At 42.6% G+C, this 19,295-nt stretch overlaps 1 protein-coding gene across 6 annotated transcripts in view; it reads right to left on the bottom strand.

The window, feature by feature from the left end:
* Positions 1–19,295, bottom strand: part of EDARADD (EDAR associated via death domain) — a 191,091-nt gene that overhangs the window by 32,046 nt on the left and 139,750 nt on the right. For 2 of the 6 annotated variants that reach the window (XM_082249733.1, XM_082249734.1), the window contains exon 4: positions 1,810–1,922. The exons of 2 other annotated variants lie outside the window; for them this stretch is intronic. In XM_082249733.1, coding sequence (XP_082105859.1) covers positions 1,810–1,922 — 113 coding nt within the window. The remainder of the gene's footprint in view (positions 1–1,809; positions 1,923–19,295) is intronic. 2 more of the 6 variants (XM_082249735.1, XM_082249736.1) reach the window with 1 other exon arrangement.

The following is a 19,295-nucleotide window of genomic DNA, read 5'->3' as shown; positions in this document are numbered from 1 at the left end:
GCAAGAACGTTACCTGGGTGCTAGATTTATGCAAAATAACTTTATTAACGCATCAGCATACAGTATAATGTTAGGCTTGTATCAGTGTCAGCTTAACCACAAACAGTATTAAACTTAAATGTGGTATAGTTATGAAAAAAATAATATATATACAATATATATATATATATATATATATATATATATATATATATATATATATACACTATCTCACAAAAGTGAGTACACCCCTTACATTTTTGTAAATATTTTATTATATCTTTTCATGTGACAACACTGAAGGAATGACACTTTGCTACAATGTAAAGTAGTGAGTGCACAACTTGTATAATAGTGTAAATTTGCTGTCCTCTCAAAATACCTCAACACACAGCCATTAATGTCTAAACCCGCTGGCAACAAAAGTGAGCACACCCCTAAGTGAACATGTCCAACTTGGGCCCAAAGTGTCAATATCCTGTATGGCCACCATTATTTTCCAGCACTGCCTTAACCCTCTTGGGCATGGTGTTCACTAGAGCTTCACAGGTTGCCACTGGAGTCCTCCTCCTATCCTCCATGCCGACATCACGGAGCTGGTGGATGTTAGAGACCTTGCGCTCCTCCACCTTCAGTTTGAGGATGCCCGACAGATGCTCAATAAGGTTTAGGTCTGGATACATGCTTGGCCAGTCCATATACCTTTACCCTCAGCTTCTTTTGCAAGGCAGTGGTCGTCTTAGAGGTGTGTTTGGTGTCGTTATCATGTTGGAATACTGCCCTGCGGCCAAGTCTCTGAAGGTAGGGGATCATGCTCTGCTTCAGTATGTCACAGTACATGTTGGCATTCATGGTTCCTTCAATGAACTGTAGCTCTCCAGTGCCAGCAGCACTCATGCAGCCCCAGACGATGACACTCCCACCACCATGCTTGACTTTAGGCAAGGAACACTTGTCTTTGTACTCCTCACCTGGTTGCCGCCACACATGCTTGACACCATCTGAACAAAATAATATAATAAAATAAGACCACGGGTCATGGCTCCAGTAATCCATGTCCTTAGTCTGCTTGTCTTCAGCAAACTGTTTGCAGGCTTTCTTGTGCATCATATTTAGAAGAGGCTTCCTTCTGGGACGACACCCATGCAGACCAATTTGATGCAGTGTGCGGCGTATGGTCTGAGCATTGACAGGCTGACCCCACACCGCTTCAACCTCTGCAGCAATGCTGGCAGCACTCATTCGTCTATTTCCCAAACCCAACCTCTGGATATGACGCTAAGCATGTGCACTCAACCTATTTGGTCGACCATGGCGAGGCCTATTCTGAGTTGAACCTGTCCTGTTAAACCGCTGTACGGTCTTGGCCACTGTTCTGCAGCTCAGTTTCAGGGTCTTGGCAATCTTCGTATAGCCTAGACCATCTTTATGTAGAGCAACAATTCTTTTTTTTAGATCCTCAGAGAGTTCTTTGCCATGAGGTGCCATGTTGAATTTCTAGTGACCAGTATGAGAGAGTGAGAGCGATAACACCAAATTTAACACACCTGCTCCCCAATCACACCTGAGGCCTTGTAACACTAATGAGTCACATGACACCGGGAAGGGAAAATGGGTATACAAGCTGTACACTCACTACTTCACATTGTAGCAAAATGTCATTTCTTCAGTGATATCTCATGAAAAGATGTAATAAAATATTTAAAAAAATGTGAGGGGTGTACTCACTTTTTTGAGATATTGTATATAAACTGTATATATATATATATATATATATATATATATACACACACACACACACACACACACACACACACACCCTTCCCTTACCTGCTTTATTCTGTCTGAATCCGGTATTGGAGCTAAAGTAGAATCAGCTTGTTCCACCAGGACATCGTTTCTTGGGAATGTATCATCTGCAGGAGAAGAGATCACAGCTCTGCCTTTAACATATAAAGTGACTTAACATATAAAGTGACTCATTTGCAACATTTCACAGGCTAAGCCCATTCGAAACTAAACAAATATTTTAATTACACAAAATACAAAAATGAAAATTACAATAATAGAGAAACATAAAAATAAAAATAACAATTACAAAAAATAAGAGAAACCTGAAAGACATCAAAGTAGGTGGTGGTTGATTCAGGTTGCCAACATCTACCGAGAGCAAATAATCATTATGGACAGGGTCACACCTATCCATGTCCGAATTTTGTCCATTTTTAGTGCATTTTTTAATCACATGTTGTAACATGTTTATGTGTTTTTTTATTATTCTAATGGACATACCTGCTCATGGAAATGCAAAGAAAAATAGACATGCCTCTTTTTTAAACTGCAATGCAACACATCTCAGATATTTGAAAAGATTAATTGAATAACATTGTTTCTTTTGACAAATGTGTTTTTTTTTATTTTTTTTTTTCTATGCAAAGCATGCATTAAAATGTGAGGGCATGAATGGGGACTCAAAGTGTAATTTCTTGATAAATCATATGCACATGGATAAAGTAAAACCTTCACACACCAGAAATTAAGACTGTACATTTAGCACATTGGCACTTACATGCAGCATGCAAGTTTATCCTAGCACTCACCAAAGTGGGTTTAGTATAGACCTATGGGAAGTGTAAGCAACACATATGACAGCGCTGTATCCAAGTATACTCAAATAAATACTTTTACAATCCTTAAAGTGCTAAAATAATAAATCCTACTGTGTGAAATCAAATATATTGAATTGATATTGCATAAAAAAAATGTCAAACTGATATAACAAACATATAACAAAAAAAGTGCTACAATGTTTCCAAGAAATCCACAGTCCATTGGAAAGTTCATTAAAATAAATTATAAATGTCAATATAAATATATATGTCCAAAAATTGTATCGAATGAATGAGAAAAAATATCCACCACCTCTTATAATAAATTCACTCACCAGACGGAATGGCTGGTAATGTGATAAACCAGCATGTAAGCGCTTTTCTTTGTAGGGAGTGACAGTCTGCAGCCCTCTTGATCAATCTTTTAAAGCTCTCCTCTCCCACTCTCAAAGGATATTATTATTATTATACAGCAGTGGCGGCTGGTGCTCCATGGGCCAGGGGGGCGGCCGATGGACTGCATCATGCATCAGACTGCATCATACACCCCCCCCCGGCCACACACTAGGACCACACCAGGACCCTGGACCCCCTCAGGACCCAGGACCCGGGCCCCCCCCCCCCACGGCTCACTCACCCTCAGCGGCGGCGGGGGCAGCTTCGGCTTCTTCCCCCCCAGTAGAAGCATTTCCTCCCCCATGCCCAATGGCATGGCTTCTACTTTCGGCCAATCAGGAAACAGGTCTCAGGACCTGCTTCCTGATTGGCCAGGAGGCGGATCCGTGTGACAATAGCGAATATTCATTCGCTATTGTCACACAAGTGAGTGGACTCGGGGCGCACTGCTCTGCGCTCCGAGCCCACCCTTTTTTTTTTAGCCTGTGAGAGCCTCTGGCTCTAGTCACATGGCTAAAAAAAAAAAAAGCCCCACTGAACTCCATGCGCAATACACCAGCCGCCACTGTTATACAGGATTTATATAGCGCCAACAGTTTACGCAGCGCTTTACAATAAAAAGGTGGACAGCACAATTTACAATACAGTTCAATACAAAAGTAATAGGAGGGCTCTGCTCAGGGAGCTTACAATCTAAAGGGAGGGGGAGGTGGTACAAAAGGTAGTGGCTGCGGGGGATGATCTGATGGAGGGCAGTCAAGTACAGATCTTACATGGAGGTGGGGTAGGCTTCCATGAATAAGTGTGTTTTCAACAATCGCTTAAAGGCAGACAGGATAGAAGCTGATCAGACAAACTGGGGAGTTCCAGAGGATGGGAGAGGCTCTGCAGAAGTCCTGGAGGTGAGCGTGGGAGGAGGTAACAAGGTAGCAAGAGAGGAGGTCCTGGGAGGAACGGAGATGACTATTTGGGCATTATGGGCAGATTCGTTTGCTGATGTAGCTGGGGGGGATGTTGTGGCTGGCCTTGTATATTTGTGGTTAGTATTTCATACTTCAATCCCATGGTGGGCTGGAGGGACCGGCAGGTGGTGCTCTGGAGCAGAGGAGTAGAGCGCGGGATCAGAGGCTGACAGGGCGTGCGTGTGTGAGGAGCGTGTGAGACCGACCGCATGAGTGTGTGAGTAACCCCCCCCAGAAGAGCAGCGGCGAGCGGTGCTAGAACCCCCCCCAGAAGAAAAAGCGGGTGGCGTGCGGGTAACCCCCCCTCCCTTGCGGGCGGCGAGCGGTGCGGTAACCCCCCCCTTTGCAGCGGGTGGCGAGCAGCGGGCGGTGCGGTGACCCCCCCAGACGGAGAGGGAGCAGAGGAGACTAACAAAACAAAGGCTGACCGGGAAGTGACAGAGGGAGGCCGGTGCAGAGAGGAAGACTGACCGTCTGAGGGAGGAGGGAGGAATCGCTGTCAGGAACTGCAAGAGTCAGGCTTAAAGGGACACACACTAGGTAAGTAAGACTGGTGACTGAGGTTAAACACTGACTGAGGGTGTAGAGTAGTACCCGAGTGTCTGTGAGTACCTATTACTACCTGAGTGTCTGGAAGTACCTATTACTACCTGAGTGTCTGGGAGTACCTATTACTAACTGAGTGTCTGGGAGTACCTATTACTACCTGAGTGTCTGGGAGTACCTATTACTACCTGAGTGTCTGGGAGTACCTGCGAGTGTCTGGGAGTACCTGCGAGTGTCTGGGAGTGTAGTGGCGTATCAGAGGGTAAGAAAGTAGAGTTAGGAAGCTAGGAAACAGCCACACAGGACAGACTTAAATTACTGAATCCCCATTAGATTAGATTAGTAGGTACAATGCCCAGCGAGTGTGGAGATGCGATTCAATGTACATCTTGTCATATGTATGCATTCCTCGATCATGAGATCAAGGGCGAATACAAATGCGCGAAATGTAAGCACGTTGCTTCCCTGGAAGCTCAGGTCCTGAATCTAGGGAAGCAGCTGGCAACACTGAGACGAATGTCCATACCGGAGGAGAGCTGGGATCATACCCGACAGGTGCAGGCAGGGGCCTGCACAGAGGAGGGTGGAGTAACGGAGGTGCAGGCATCAAAGCAGAGTAAATGGGTGACAGTTAGGAAGGGTAGAGAGGAAAAAGGCAAGGAGGCCGGTCCTGGGCATACGCCCTGTTGCGTGATGTTGGGGAAACCAGTCAGGGACCAGCATTGCTGGAGCAGAGCGACGCCCCTAGCTACCAGGGGAAGAACTCCTCCAGTGAGGCCGGGAGAAAGGGAAAGGAAAGACAGGTGCTGGTGGTAGGGGACTCAATCATTAGAAGGACAGACAGTGCAATCTGTCACAAAGACCGTGGGTGCCGAACAGTCTGTTGTTTACCGGGCGCTCGGGTTCGGCACATCGCGGATCGGGTGGACAGATTACTGGGTGGGGCTGGGGAAGACCCAGCTGTCATGGTACATGTGGGTACCAATGACATAGGCAGAGGAAAATGGAGAGTCCTAAACGATTTCAGGGACTTAGGGGCTAAGGAATTGGACCTTCAAGGTAGTATTTTCAGAAATACTACCTGTACCTCGAGCCACACCAGAGAAGCAGCAGGAGATTAGGGAAGTTAACAAGTGGCTGAGTAGCTTGTATAGTAAGGAGGGTTTCGGGTTCCAGGAGAACTGGACCGACTTCTCAGTCGGCCACCAGCTCTTTGGTAGGGACGGATTGCACCTAAATGGGGAGGGTTCAGCCGTACTGGGTGAGAGGATGGCCATAAAGTTAGAGGGGCTTTTAAACTAGCTGATGGGGGAGAGGGTACAGTTGTAGAATTAGCCAGCGGGGAGCAAGATTCAGAGGGCACAAATGGGGACATTAATGGTAGGGTGTTTAGAGTACCCAAGGTGGATATGGGGAAAAATCACAAGAGCAGCCTAAAAACAACATCAAACGAGGATATATGCAACCGGTCAAAATTACAAGGTTTTTATACCAATGCCAGAAGCCTAGCTAACAAGATGGGAGAGCTGGAGCTGCTGATGCTTGAGGAGGACTTAGATTTTGTGGGGATAACAGAGACTTGGTTCGACAACTCTCATGACTGGATGGTGACCATTCAGGGGTACTCCCTTTATCGTAGAGATAGAGAAGGTAAAAAAGGGGGCGGGGTATGTCTGTATATTAAGGACAGTGTACAGGTAAATATGAGGGATGATATTAATAATGGAGCTATGGACGAGGCAGACTCCCTATGGGTAGAACTTAAAGGGGAAGGCACTATAGGGAGGGTAATATTGGGCTTATGTTATAGGCCCCCCCAACCAGAGGGAGGAGGGGGAGGCGGACCTGCTTTTACAGATAGGATTGGCAGCAAGGATGGGAAATGTCATTATAATGGGGGACTTTAATTATCCAGATATAGACTGGGCAGAAGGAACCGCACATTCAGCCAAGGCTCGGTAGTTCCTAAATGTTTTGCAGGACAATTTCATGGGTCAGATGGTGAACGCACTGACAAGAAACAATGCGGTACTTGACCTACTGATTACCAACAATTCAGACCTGCTTATGGACACAGAATTACGGGGCAACTTGGGAAACAGTGACCATAGGTCAATTAGTTTCAGTATTAATCATAGCAATAGGAAACACAAGGGTAATATAAGGACACTGAATTTCAAAAAAGCCAATTTCCCAAAATTACGCTCTCTGCTAGAAAATATCATATGGGATAGAACCCTGGGAACAAAGAACACGGAGCAAAAATGGGAGTGCTTCAAGAGCATACTAAACAAAGGGATTGGCCAGTGCATTCCAAAGGGAAATACATTTAAAAGAGCAAAACTAAACCCTGGGTGGCTAAACTCCAACATAAAAATGCATATTAATACTAAAGAAAAGGCCTTAAAAAAATACAAGGCTGAGGGGTCATTGGCAGCATTCAAGCATTACAAAGAGTGTAATAAGAAATGTAAAGGCAAAATCAGGGCGGCTAAAATAGAACATGAGAGACATATAGCGGAAGAGAGTAAAAAGAACCCCAAAAAATCCTTTAAGTATATAAACAGTAAGAAAGCGAGGCCAGAACACATTGGCCCCATAAAAGACGACGAGGGAAATTTGGCCACAGAGGACAGGGAAAAGGCGGAAGTGTTAAATAATTTCTTCTCTTCAGTCTTCACAAAAGAATCGGGGGGCTACACTAACCCAGCTTGTAATGCTAAACTAAATAATACACCTCAGGAAGTACCGCCATGGCTAACAGAAGATAGACTTAGAACTAAACTAGAGAAACTTAACATAAATAAATCACTGCACCCAAGGGTTCTTAAAGAGCTCAGCCAGGTGATTGCCAGACCATTATTCTTGATCTTTAAGGATAGTCTTCTGACGGGTATGGTGCCAGCTGATTGGAAAAAAGCCAACGTGGCACCAATATTCAAAAAAGGGCCAAGATATATCCCGGGTAACTATAGGCCGGTCAGCCTAACATCAGTAGTCTGCAAGATTTTGGAGGGGATGTTAAGAGACTATATACAAGACTTTAGTAATGAAAGCGGTATTATTAGTAGTAATCAGCATGGATTAATGAAAAATCGTTCTTGCCAAACCAATCTATTAACCTTCTATGATGAAGTGAGTAGCCACCTAGATAAAGGTAAGCCTGTGGATGTGGTGTATCTGGACTTTGCAAAAGGCCTTTGACACCGTTCCCCACAAACGCTTACTTTTCAAACTAAGGAAGGTAGGTATGGACCATAGGGTGAGTACCTGGATAGAGAACTAGCTCCAGGGGAGAGTCCAGAGGGTGGTGATTAATGGGGAGTACTCGGATTGGGCGGGTGTGGAAAGTGGGGTCCCCCAAGATTCTGTCCTGGGACCAATCCTGTTTAATTTATTCATAAATGATCTAGAGGAGGGGATATCGAGTACAATCTCAGTATTTGCGGAAGATACTAAACTAAGCATGCCAATATCTTCTATACAGGATGTGGAAACCTTACAAGCGGACCTGAACAAAATAATGGGGTGGGCAACTACATGGCAGATGAGGTTTAATGTTGAGAAATGTAAAGTAATGCACTTGGGCGCCAGAAACACGAAAGCCAGCTACTCACTGGGAAAGAAACCTCTGGGTGAATCTAAGATGGAAAAGGACCTGGGGTACTGGTGGACAACAGGCTTGGCAGTGGCATGCAATGCCAAGCCGCTGCAAGCAAAGCCAACAGAATACTGGCGTGTATAAAAAAGGGGATTCCCTCCAGAAATAAAGAAATTATTCTACCACTATACAAGACTCTGGTCCGGCCACATCTGGAGTATGCTGTCCAGTTCTGGGCACCGGTCACATTAATGTGAAAGGGCACCATTAAAAATGTGATTTTCCATTCTATGCAGCTGAATTCGCATTGGAAATCCATCCCTAAGTGTATCCAGCCCTAAGTGCAAAAAACAAGAATGGTACCTCTGAGAAGGTGGTACTGGACACATACACACAACATTAAAGTGGAACTAAACTCCCTAGTATACCAACCTCCACCTTCCAGCTATGTGGCAGTTACTTATATCCCTTGCCGGCCGCTGTCATCTTCTCCCCCGGTGCTGAGATTTTGGCCTCTTGATTGCCCAGAAGCTGATGACATTCTCCCGTGCATGCAAGCAGAAGTCAGTCATGGGCCAGGACTAATTTTGAGCTCCTCTATATGTTACGGCCAGGGCGACCGCACTGGCTGCACCCTCACGCTACGCCACTGATTCTAGCACAGTAGATTCGATAGAAAACTGCAAGCAGGCAGTTAAGTTTGTTTTATTGCAGAATAGACAGAGCATGTGTCTTCTGCAATAAAAAGCTGCCTGCAATTTTCTGAAAGTTAGGTTAAGTCCCACATTAAGAAAGCAACAGCAACTTTACTGAAGGTGTAAAAAGTATAGATAATCCTGACAACATCTAGTAAGTTCAACCACATACATTGATCTAAGTAATGTAACTAAAGAACTTTAAAATCCTTGCAATAGGTAAATATCTGCATAGAGATCGAACTGCACAGTCTAGAGTTGGAGAAAACACCCTCTAAAGATAACAGTCCCAGAAAATCTTTTAGTTAAGGCTTCAATCCACATAAATTGCTCTATAAAAAATTCTCTAACAGGCCAGTTATAACCTACTCACCATGGTGAGTTTAGTTTACTGCCTAGATGTGACATTTAAAAATAGAACTAATCCTAGGCAAGATACTATCCACCCACTCCGATTTGCAGGAATACTATCCTTTCAGTGACTAAGACAAAGCTTGTTGTGGCATCTCGGATGGACATCAAGTGCATTTTTTTTCATTCTGAGGAGCAGCTTCTTTCAAAGCTCAATTTCAACCCCTTATCTCTGCTGGACACATCTCTCTAGTGTGAGTGGTTCTTCAGCTTACCAATTGGTCCCCTTAAAGTGGAACTAAACCCTCCTATCCTTTTTACAGTCAAGGAAGCTGCCTTAGCCTGTGATACGAAATTGCGATGGTGCTGCGCATGAGCTCAGTTATGACGCTAGTCACATACATAGTTACATAGTAGGTGAGGTTGAATAAAGACAATAGTCCATCCAGTTCAACCTGTGTAGGTGTGTGTGACTGTAATCATCTAACATAGCCCTCAATCTCCAGATCCTTGAGATGTAAGTCTAAGAGTCTTTTGAAAGTCACCATACTACCCGCAGAAACCACCTCTTGTGGTAGACAATTCCACAATCTTGTAGCCCTAACAGTAAAGAACCCCCCACGTTGCCTGAGGTTAAAACGCTTCTCCTCTAATCGCATTGTATGTCCTCGAGTCCTCATGCAATTCCTTCGAATGAACAGCTTTTCTTCTAAGCTGAGATCCCCATTAAGATATTTATAAATTGCTATCATGTCCCCTCTCAGACGTCTTTTCTCCAGGGAAAATAAATCGAGCGATTGCAGCCGCTCTTCATAGGTAAGGTCCTCCAACCCCCTAATCAGTTTAGTTGCCCTTCTCTGGACTTTCTCCAGCTCCAACACATCCCTCCTGAGGACTGGCGACCAGAACTGGACAGAATACTCCAGATGCGGTCGGACCAGAGTTTTATAAAGTGGAAGGATTATAGTCTTATCTCTGGAATACATCCCTTTCTTTATGCATGCTAATATTCTGTTGGCTTTGGAAGCTGCCGCTTGGCATTGCATGCTGTTGCCTAATCTATCATCAACTAAGACTCCCAGATCTTTCTCCATTTTTGATTCCCCCAAGGGTTCCCCTCCTAACGTGTATTGTGTTTTTATGTTTTTGGTCCCCAAGTGCAAAACCTTACACTTCTCCACATTAAACCTCATTTGCCATGTCGTTGCCCACTCCGTAATTTTGTCCAGGTCATTCTGTAGGATATCTGCTTCATGCTGTGCAGTTATTGCCCTGGCCAATTTTGTGTCATCTGCAAAAACTGATAACGAACTACTGATCCCTTCCTCAATGCTGTTTATGAATAAATTGAACAAGGTTGGTCCCAGGACTGAGCCCTGGGGCACCCCGCTTACTACCTCAGACCAGTCTGAGTATGCGCTGTTTATTACTACCCTTTGGACACGGCCTTTTAGCCAATTCCGTATCCAAGAGCAAACCCTGCTGTCGATACCTGCAGACCTTATTTTATAAATTAAGCGCTTGTGGGGAACTGTATCAAATGCCTTAGCGAAATCCAAGTACACCACATCCACTGGTCTCCCCCTATCTAGCTCACAGCTCACTTCCTCGTAGAATGCTAAGAGATTGGTTTGACAAGAACGCCCATTTGTAAACCCGTGCTGGTTACTACTGATGATGTTGTTGTCTTTAGCATACTCTACGATATAGTCCCTTATCATCCCCTCCAAAAGTTTACATATTATTGATGTCAGACTGACAGGCCTATAATTTCCCGGGATATGTCTCTGGCCCTTTTTGAATATCGGAATCACGTTAGCCTTCCTCCAATCCCCTGGTACATCTCCTGTCCTAATACTGTCAGCAAAGATCAGGAACAGTGGTCTAGATATAACCATACTGAGTTCCTTGAGCACTCTCGGATGTACGCCATCCGGGCCTGGTGATTTGTTTGTGTTAAGTTTATCCAGTCTTTCCCTGATTTCCCCCTCTGTTAGCCATAGTGGCAAGTCCTGTGTATTACTACTAACCATACAGTCATGGTCAGTGTACCCTTCCTTTTCCTGCGTAAAGACTGACGAGAAAAAAGAATTCAGCACGGTTGCTTTTTCAGTGTCCTCTGTAACCATCCTCCCATCATCGTTAATTATGTGTGCAATATGCTCTGCCCTAGTTTTTTTGCTGTTGATATATTTAAAGAATTTCTTTGGGTTTTTTTTACTATCCTCCGCTATTTGTCTCTCAAAGTTGATTTTAGCCATCTTGATTTCGTGTTTACACTTCTTATTTTCCTCCTTGTATTGCTGGAAGGCCGATACTGTGCCCTCTGATTTATATTTCTTGAAGGCCAATTTTTTTCCCCTAATAAGTTTTTTAACGCTACGGTTTAGCCAGCCAGGTTTGGCTTTGTCTCTTCTAAATTTATTCCCCATAGGAATGCACTGCAAGATGCCTTTGCTTAATATTGTTCTAAAGCATTCCCATTTTTCCTCTGTGGTCAGTGATCCCAGGGTTTGGTCCCAGTTTACCCTTTCCATCAATGAGTACAATTTTGGAAAGTCTGCCCTTCTGAAGTTTAGGGTTCTTATGTTCCCCACTTGCCTTTTTATATTGTTATTTATACTAAATGTGATCATCCTGTGATCGCTAGAGCCCAGGTTGTCCTGGACTCCTACCTCCGAGATTTGGTCTGGGTCATTAGTGATCAATAGATCCAGGATAGCATTCTCTCTAGTAGGGGAATCCACCAACTGCGACATGTAGTTATCCTGTAAGGTTTCCGTGAATAGCCGGGCCTTATGCGAGTGTGCAGTCCCCTCTTCCCAGTCAATGTCGGGATAATTGAAGTCCCCCAATATGATGACTGATCCTAGTTTTGCCGCTTTACCTATTAGTGCTAAAAATTCCAGCTCTACCTCCTCCCCTTGGTTAGGTGGCCTATAGCAAACCCCCACAACTACTTTTCCCTTATCTTCTTCCCTATCAAGTTCAACCCACACAGATTCTAAATCCATGCTCATCCCATCCGTAATGTCACTCCTTTCTAGCACCTTTATATTGTTCTTGACATAGAGACATACCCCTCCCCCTCTTTTACCAACCCTGTCCTTTCCGGTACACCGAATACCCTTGGATATTGGCCAGCCAGTCATGTGAGGGGTCGAACCAAGTCTCCGTTATTCCCACAAGGTCTATGTCTTCCTCATGTACTAACATTTCCAACTCATCCATCTTATTAGCTAGGCTCCTGGCATTAGCATATACCCCTCTTAGTTTTACGGAAGTTAAACGTGATTGGCGGTTTTGTTTATTTCTGTTTGGTCTGCTGTTCTCCCGCACAGACCCGCCAATTGATGTTGTTGACCTACTGTCAATGTTTGTCAATGTTAGTCAATGATTGATTAAAAGTTTGGTTGAGAGCACAAACAACTGTGTCAGTTATCATTCATGGCACGCATTGACTATAACTGTTTTAGTTCCATGTTAGGTTTTATTTAGGACACTTCAGCACCTGACCTGTACAAAAGATGTTTTTCCCCTGTGAATCCAGCACATCCAACAGCTCAGGCACCCACCTTGTGTCACTCCGACATCAGCTCCTGCCCTAAGTAATTTTGGCACTAAACACTACTCAGGTTAGGATCTCATATACCCAGGAAAGCTTAGCAAAACCTGTTGGTTAGGGGGTTGTAAGGAAGACCCGTCAACCCTTTATAGCAAGTTATGTCTTTGCCTAAATGGATGTTTAACTGCATTGCACATGGCTGTTATACCAAGATAGAAGCCATGTTCCTTGAGTGTGTGTTAAGTCTAGCGTTGACCATAGACATTAGAGTATGACCAAATAGGAAAACACAATCCCATCAAAAGAAGATTGTGTAAAATGTGCCTGCTCAGTTTTTCATCTATGTGTTTATATTATGGAGCTGGAAAAGGTAAGAATAAGCAGCTCCCTAAAGAAAAAGCCCAATCAAATATATCAACAGTTCCAAGAGAAGAAGGATGTAAGAGTGTTCATTGTTCTGCCTGCACAACAGACATAAGCATCACTGCCAGTTCAGCCTATGTTGGCAAGATCACTTAATGGTTTTGACAGGAGTCACTTTGAGTGGGGGGCTTGTGGAACCCAGATTACCTTACAAAGGTCTGGAAACTTCTTGTCCAGCTTCCCCGACCCTCTTATGTGTAAGTCCCCCTGTGTCTTTTAGGGGCACAGGTTGACCAAGAACCCCAGTTGGGTCTGCACTAATCAGACTCGCTGTACAACCACACTGTACTCAGCATTTAGTTTTACCCCTGTTATCCTGTGTTCTATATGTGTGGTTTGTGTTGAAATAATGAAGGGGCTCTTTCACTTGGGACAATAATATTTCTGAACAATATCACTCAAGAAATATGTGAAGATAAACAATTTCACTTTTCAGATAGCTATATAGTTTGGGGTGGGGTTTGTTATTGTTTAGTGCCTTTATCCCATTGTTCTATTGTTTCTGTCTGCCTTGGGATCAATCTATTATGGGATGTATATGTGTGTGTGGATTAGCTGCTAAAGGGGAGGGGGTTGTCCCAGAGTGTATATCTCTTTGTGCCTGTGTTTGAATAAAGAGTCTTATGCTTCTTACCACCCTACACTGATGTCACAACAAGTGACTGGGTGGGCTAGGGGATCTTGGATCGTGGTGGTATCAGGCAAGGGAAGCTTATACGGTGGACATACTCTTCTTGAGTACGGGCTTTGTCACAATGGTTATCTCAGGTTTATTTGTACCTTAACTTGTAATAGGGTTAATATACTAAAGGCAAATCTTTTCATTTTGCAAACTTCCCTCATTACATCATGTGCAAGCAAAAATGCTTTTTTATTTTCCTTGCACATGATTAGTTATTCTTTGCAAAGTGAATTTTCATCACATTCAATAAGTGAAGGGAGAATTGCCTTACACATAGCGGGTGCATGAATTAAGTTATTGATCACATTAGTCAACACAGTAACAAAAGCACAATCTGATTCAGCTGTTAACTAAGTGGCTGCAGGCAGAGGCCTTGATGGGACCCCAAATGGTGGAAATGGTCAAGATGGACCGGTGTCTTCACTCTGACAACTGATCTGCAACAGTGGGTATTGTTTTTTTTTTTTTTTTATTTAAATGTTATTACATTTTCCAATGTACAAATTGCAGTTTATTCAGGTAGATTTCTGCTTATGAAGTATACAAAACCCCATTTACCCTCCCACCATCCCCTTGCCCCCCAGAAACTTCTCCTGCTCAGGATTATATTTGTTCTCTATCTTTCTTTTCCCTCAGGCCCCTTTCACACTAGTGCGACTTGTCCCGCGATTTTGGACCGCAAAATCGCATGACAAGTCGTTTTCCATTATTTTCAATGAGCCCCATTCATATCAGTGCGTTTTGAAGTTGCACGACTTCAAAGTAGTTCCTGCACTACTTTGGCATGATTTTAATGCATTTTGAGGTATATAGCCCTGAGCCATTGCTCAAAATCGCGGCAAAGTCTCGGAAAAATCGCGGTAAAATCGCGTTGCATAAGTGTGAAAGGGGCCTCACCATCCTCTTTTAGATACCACTTAACTCAGTTAAAAAAAAAAAATGAAAGGGAAGGTGTCAAAACAAAAGAAAAAAGCAGAATAAACAAATAAAAAAAAAATTCAAGCACCCCAGTCACCCCGTGTTTGCGTGCAAGGGTGAACGCAAGCATCGGTCTGGTGTCATGTCATGTAAACAGCAATTGCGGCAGGCATGTGAGGTATTGCTGCAAATGTCAGTTTGGGGACAGTAATTCTTGCAGTAGACCTCCTCTGTAAATCTAAAGTGGTAACCTGTAAAGGCTTTTAAAAATATATGTGGTTTGCTCCTGCTGCACGGGCATGCGCAATTTTAAAGCATGTCATGTTTGGTATCCATGTACTCAGTATAAGATCATCCTTTATATTTTACCAAACAATTGGGGAAAATATAGTGTATTTGTGCATTACATTTTAAAAAAGTGGGGTTTTTTTCCCCCAAAAATTGCGTTCAGAAAATTTCTGCGCAAATACTGTGTGACAAAAAAAAAATAGCCACACCCACCATTTTGGTCTGTAGGACCTCTGCTTTAAAAAATATATAATGTTTGGGGGTTTAAAGTAATTTTCTAGTAAAAAAATAAAATAATGTTTTCATGTTTAGCACTGCCCCCTTGAGGGCTGCTGGTTAATGGGTGTTCCTCAGCACTCCCCTGACTCTGCAAACAGTCAAACCCACCTGACACTCTAGGTTCTGACATGGTAAATATACAATACATACATATATTATATTATACATATATTAAATACAATACATACATACAATACATATATTTATACAATATTTCAAAAACACACTGACACAATTGAGATAATGTTTTGCTATTTTACTTAAAGGATAAACAGAGGTAACTTAGGTAAAACAGAGGTAACAAGTACACCGTTAAAGAAATTAAAAAAATAAAACAAGTACACCAATATCAGTCAGTCAAATCCCACTAAACCCAGTGGAGTTCAACGGACCGATAGCAAATAGAGAATATCTAAGATCAATAGTAACACAGTTGAACAGAATCACGAACAATGACTGTTAGCCCTTAAAATACTGTTATGACTATGACTTAGATAAAGAAGTTAATATTATACTAAGATTATGGTTTGTTCTAACTAATAGCAAATAGAGTAACTTGAACCTGTCCCCTTTAAGGCAAATCCAATGTTAAACCCCCTTCTCCTAGCAAGGCCTTGCTAAGTCTTCACCGGCAGTTGGAGCTCTTATCACTGTCCAATGTGATATTTTTAATCCCAAAGAAGTGATATGTGCAATACTCTCTGTGGTCAGTGTGTTGATGAAAAAGGATTATACTTGCAGTTAGGATTTCACACAGGCACCCTTCCGTCCTCTGATGTCCATATATGAGAATCCCACAACACAGGAGATGCGCCCTCCCACACTTCTGCGTCTGGGAGTGATCAGTACTCTGCTGCCTCGGTCAGTCTGTCTGGCCTCTACTCGCTTCCTATTCAGCTCCACTGGATCAGCCACCACCGTGTAACCACCCGCATCCGCTCTGCTGAGGACAAGCTTTGCACTCTGGCTAGGCCGTTTGTACTAGGCCGCAACCACTGACAGTGTCTGTAAGCACTCCACGGGCTGGTCTGCACTCACTGGGTCCCGGAAGCAAGAGAGCGCACCCACTGTGAAGCAGATATGTTTATAGGCTCTCCCCGTGGTCCTTCACTTCCCCCAATGCTCCCTGGGAGTAGAGTTCATTTGGCAATCCAGATAACAGTCTGCCTCCAGTGCAGAACTATATCTCCCACAAGCCAGTTCTTCCACTTCCTATGAGAGGCCGATCTTCCTCTGAAAACAGCCTTAAAGGGGCACTCTGGCAACGTCAACAATAATAGTAAGCACATATATACATATTATGGTAGTCCGTTCCCGGCTACACATGTAAATAAAAAGTGTCAGAAAGGCTTGGTCTTCAAGTGGTTTGAAGAGTGGGTGATGTGTGGCATAAGCATTTCTATATTGGGCAAAAAAGGCCAGGACAGTTCAAACACCCCTTAAATGACCCCTTTTTGGAAAGTAGACACCCCAAGCTATTTGCTGAGAGGCATGTTGAGTCCATGAAATATTTTATTTTTTGCCACAAGTTTCGGGAAAATTACAATTCTTTTTTTTTTTTTTTTTTTTTTTACTACACAAAGTTGTCACTAAATGATATATTGCTCACACATGCCATGGGTATATGAGGAATGACACCCCAAAATACATTCTGCATTCATACCACATGTGTGAGACTTTTTGGGAGCCTAGCTGTGTATGGGACCCCGAAATCCAATCACTGCCTTCAGGTTTTCTAAGGGCATTAATTGCTTATTTTACTTTCTCACTACCTATCACAGTTTTAGGCCACGAAATGTCAAGATAGCACAACCCCCCCAAATAACCCCATTTTGGAAAGTAGACAATTCATATTTTTCCACAAGTTTCCAGAAAATGACAAAAATTATTTTTTCTTTGCTTTTTTTTTGTCACTTGATATATTGCTCAAACATGCTATGGCTATATGTGAAAAGACACCCCAAAATACATTCTGTTGCTTCTCCTGAGTATGAGGATACCACATGTGTGAGACTTTTTGGCAGCCTAGGACCCCAAAAACCATTCACTGCTTTCAAGCTTTCTAAGGGCATAAATTGTTGATTTAACTCCTCACTACCAATCACAGTTTTGGAGGCCATGAAGTGCCAAGACAGCACGAACCCCCCCCCCCCCCAATGACCCCTTTTTGAAAAGTATACACCCCAAGGTATTTGCTAAGAGACATGGTGAGTATTTTGCATTTCTCATTATTTGTTTTGGAAAATGAAGAAAATGAAGAAAGAAAAGAAAAAACATTTATTTTTTGTTTTTCAATTTTTAAAACTCTGTGACAAAAAAGCAAGATCTGCCTCTCAGCAAATAGCTTAGGGTGTCTACTTTCCGAAAAGGGGTAATTTGGGGGGGGGGGGGGGTTGTGCTGTCTTGGCATTTCATGGCCTCCGAAACTGTGATAGGTAGGGAGGATTGAAATCAACAATTTAAGCCCTTAGAAAGCCTGAAGGCGGTGATTGGTTTTCGGGGTCTTGTACGCAGTTAGACTGCCAAAAAGTCTCACACATGGGGTATCCCCATACTCAGGAGAATCAACACAATGTATTTTGGTGTGTAATTCCACATATACCCATAACATGCATGAGCAATATATAATTTCAATAACAACTTTGTGTAAAAAAAAAAATATATATATTTTTTTTAATTTTTTAAACACCTGTGACAAAAAAAAATGAAATATTAAATTGGCTCAACATGTCACTCAGGAAATTCCTTAGGGTGTCTACTTTCCAAAATGGGGTAATTTGGGGTTGTTTTGTATTGCCCTGCCATTTTAGCACTTCAAGAAATGAGATTGGCAGTCAGAAAGTAAAAGCTGCGTGAATTCCAGTATATACACCATAGATTGTAGATGGTATAACTTTTGCGCAAACCAATAAATATACGTTTATTGAGATTTTTTTTATCAAAGACATGTAGCTAAAAACATTTTGGCCTAAATGTATGACAAAAATTGAGTTCATTGGATATGTTTTAAAAGAAAAAGTAGAAAATGTCACTTTTTCTCAAACTTTTTGTTCCTTTTTCAGTTATATCGCAAAAAAATAAAAACCGCAGGAGGTGATGAAATACCACCAAAAGAAAGCTCTATTTGTAGGAAAAAAAGGACATAAATTTCCTTTGGGTACAACATTGCATGACTGTGCAATTACAAGTTAAATTCACGCAGTACCAAATTGCATAAAATGGCCTGTTTTTTAAGGGGGTAAAACCTTCCGGTCCAGAAGTGGTTAATTTTCCCTTCGGTCTCCTGATCTTGTATTAATGTTTCATTTAACCTCCAGTTGTATAACCTATTCTGATCCTCTGGCATCTTTATTTCTGCTATGGCTGGTGCATGGTCAGACACTGTTATTACTTAAATCGATGCCTAGCCTACTGTCTCCAATAACAGTTCTACTAGTATATAATCCAGTCTTGAATAGGAGAAAAACAAATCTCTTAATCTAGGATGTTCGATTCTCCACACATCTATTAGCTGATTTTTAAATAATGTTTTCTTTACTAACTTAAGTTGACCCATTTCACTCCTCCGGGCGTGGGACTATACATCAAGCTGAGGATCCATAGGAAAATTAAAATCCCCTGCCACAATCACTCTGCCTGCCTTGAAATCCCTTAGTTTTCTCAAGATCATGCTCAGATAAGACACAGGGTTCCTTTTCAGGCAATATATATTTGCTAGCGTATACTCTACACCAAATAATTCTCCTTCCAAGAACAAGTATCTGCCCTCCAGGTCTGTCATCCTTTTTTCTTTACCGTGAACCTTATTTCTTTTGCAAACCCTATTGCCACCCTCTTCGTTCTTTTCATTAATGAATCCCCATAAAACCATGATGGATAGTTTTTTGAATATACTTTAACCTTTGACTCATATGATATATCTGTTTTTGTAAAAAAAAAACTATACTTGCTGAATAATGTTGGATTTCTTTAAGGATCTTATTTCTTTTTACCAGGGTATT

Source organism: Pelophylax lessonae, assembly GCF_965119305.1.
Source record: "Pelophylax lessonae genome assembly, chromosome: 3".
NCBI lineage: Eukaryota > Metazoa > Chordata > Amphibia > Anura > Ranidae > Pelophylax > Pelophylax lessonae.
The sequence above is the reverse complement of the archived record's forward strand: the minus strand, read 5'-3'. Positions and strand labels throughout refer to the sequence as shown.